The following is a 2,617-nucleotide window of genomic DNA, read 5'->3' on the forward strand; positions in this document are numbered from 1 at the left end:
GTCTTCAGCTTCAGGTTGTGGATCTTCTGCTTGCGCGCAGCCTCCAGTCCGGTCGCATCTTCAGGGGCCATCATTTTGACAGAGGAGCGGAGATGAAAGGGGGAGAGACGGTGTAGGGTGTTTATGCACAAGGGAGAGGCGCGCGCGCGGGGAGGGGGATGGGGAGTAGGGGTATAGAAGTGAAAAGAGATAGAAAGTCGATGGCGAATAGCCGCTATGTACAAAGCCGAAGTGCAACGGAGAGCTGAACGCACAACACAGGGCGTGTCCCGGCAGCGATGGAAGTGCGGGTCACGGGCACACAACAGTTTACGCAGAGCAGAATAATAGGGTCGCACGCACGGATGTGGTAAGAGGGAAAGCAAACGACAAAAAAAAGGGTGGACCAGAGAGCGCAAGGCAGTAGAGAAGACAAGCGCTATGGCTTGGGAAAAATCATCGTGGTAGTCAAGGGGCGCTGCGCGCCACTCACGAAAGGGTAACGAACTCAGGCGGGAGAAGGTGCGCGCCGATGAGGGCGGCTGCCACGCGTCGCGGTCAACTGGCGCATGGAGAGACCAACGCACACAGTTACCTGTGTTCTGGCGCACGCCGGTGTGCGCATGCCACAAGCTGCGCAGCCAAAAGGGGTCGCGAAGGCGAGCACACGCGCTGCCTGATTCATCGAAGCAAGGGCCAACAAGAATCACAATTTTTATCCTAAATGGCACCAAAGCCATCCGCTTTCCAGAAGTGACGTACAGTCAACGTCACGGAGGCCCGCTTGCGGCGCGGCCACTTCCACACGGGCGGCAACGCTCAAGGTGCCTGGCGACTACTTTGGGCGAAGTGCACTACGCGCACGCACTCAGACCAGACACCTGCGAGAAGGGCGAGGAGAGCACGTCAAACGCAATGCCCGTTGCTGCGCGCGCGATTGGTGGTACACAGGTTTCGTTTTCTGGCGGTGGATGATAATGGACAGCACTATACATGTCAAGAAGCGGCTACATCAAGAATGCCGCGAGGTGAACAATAATAATGGCATACAAGGGCAAAACAAGTGGGGACAAAGAAGAAGGGCCGTAAAAAGGAGGCGGCGGCCGCAGGTACGTGCGTCTGTACTGAATCCAACCCTGCATGCATTACTCCCCTTTTCTCTCCACGTCGCGCCAATGCGTGCCCCCACCAAGGCTGTTGAGTGTATTTACTTCTTGTGTGTCAAGTGTATGTGGGTGGGTGGGTGGGTGGGGGGGGGGAGTGATTGCCATTCCGTCTCCCACTATCTGCACCTCCTTTTCCTCTGCCTCTTCTCTCCCATTCACCCATCGGTGACGGGGTAGCCGGGGGAGGGGGAGGGGGAGAAGCCACACGCCCACGCAAGAAGAACGCAAAAGAGGAGCGGGCAGGCGTGAGGGAGCGTGTGAGAGAGACGGCAGCCGTCAAAAAAGGGGGAGGGGGGAACGGGGAAAAAGGAGGCAGGCGGAAAATTGATAGCATCCACAGGGAGGGAAGAGGACGGAGAACAGACGACAGAGGAGCACAACCGAGGGGCGCAGACACAGTGTGAGAGGCAGGGAATGGCTGAACATGAGATTCCAAGCGAAGGCAAAGCATTTAAAGAAGGGGCAAAACACAACGAAAGAGAACAACATGGAGTAGATGGCGAGGAGCTCGGTGAGCAAAGGTGGAGAGGGGCGCCGAGATCACAGCGCAGCTGCTACGACTACGTGTCGATTGCGCCAACACGCATCCTCTTGTAACAAGGCAGCACTGGCGGTGGTGAAAGAAAAGGGTGGAGGGGGAACACATCCGCAATGCGCAGGGCAAGAAGACACACAGGGATATTAACGCGGTGGCAATCGGAAGGAGTAAGGACACGATAACAACGAGCAAAGGCAACAGGGCGTCACTCAAGCGGAAAAAAAAAAAGAAGAGGCAGTGAAGGGAAGAACGGACAGACATGGACAAGAGGGTGCCGCACGGAGTCATCTCTCTCACCTACGCTTCTGCCTTACTGCTCTCGCTCACAGCTCGACGTGGCAGCGGCTCTCGTCTCGTCGCTGAACAGACACGGCTGCCTCTGCCTTCGAAGAGAGATGGAGTCAACGCACAACAAGCTCGACCGCAGTGTACACGACCACAGTGAAAGCTGAAGAGAGCACAAGTAGGACGCAGAAAAAGTCGAGAGAGCATGGCACACAAGGAAGGCGCCAAAGAGAACCCCCGCACCTGAAGGGGCCGCAACAAGAGCGATCAGCACCAGCCAAGCAGCAGCACTCCCGCGACTTTGAGGAGCCCAGATATTCACTTGCCATGGCAGCCTACACCATGTGGGTTCCCTGACTAAAGCACGGTCTCCTCACAGCTCCAGCTGCGCGCTCGCCGCGTAGTCGGCGTTCATGGAGCCGCTGGTGATCTGCGCCGCAGCACTCTCGCCGCCGCTGCGCAGCAGGCGCGCGCGCTTGATCTCCTCGCGCTCCGCAGCGATCCTCACCTCCTCCTGCTTCGTCAGGTGCGACTTGTACTCCACCATCTTGCTGCGCCGTGTCAGCACCTCCTCGTTGTTCTCGTCCACCGGGTGGCTGAACTCGATGCCCGCGGCGTCCAGCGCCTCCTCCGATTCCTTGAAGTCGTC

General features: G+C 57.9%; 1 protein-coding gene across 1 annotated transcript; it reads right to left on the minus strand.

Annotated features, from left to right (window-relative positions):
• Nucleotides 1–2: 2 nt before the first annotated feature.
• LDBPK_291880 (paraflagellar rod protein 1D, putative) lies at nucleotides 3–74 on the minus strand (the record flags this gene model as incomplete). Its single annotated transcript, XM_003862558.1, has 1 exon — nucleotides 3–74. A coding segment is annotated over one exon (72 nt), but the record flags the coding sequence as incomplete, so codon positions are not given.
• Between the last annotated feature and the right edge of the window lie 2,543 nt (nucleotides 75–2,617).

This window comes from Leishmania donovani, chromosome 29, assembly GCF_000227135.1.
Source record: "Leishmania donovani BPK282A1 complete genome, chromosome 29".
Classification (NCBI taxonomy): domain Eukaryota; phylum Euglenozoa; class Kinetoplastea; order Trypanosomatida; family Trypanosomatidae; genus Leishmania; species Leishmania donovani.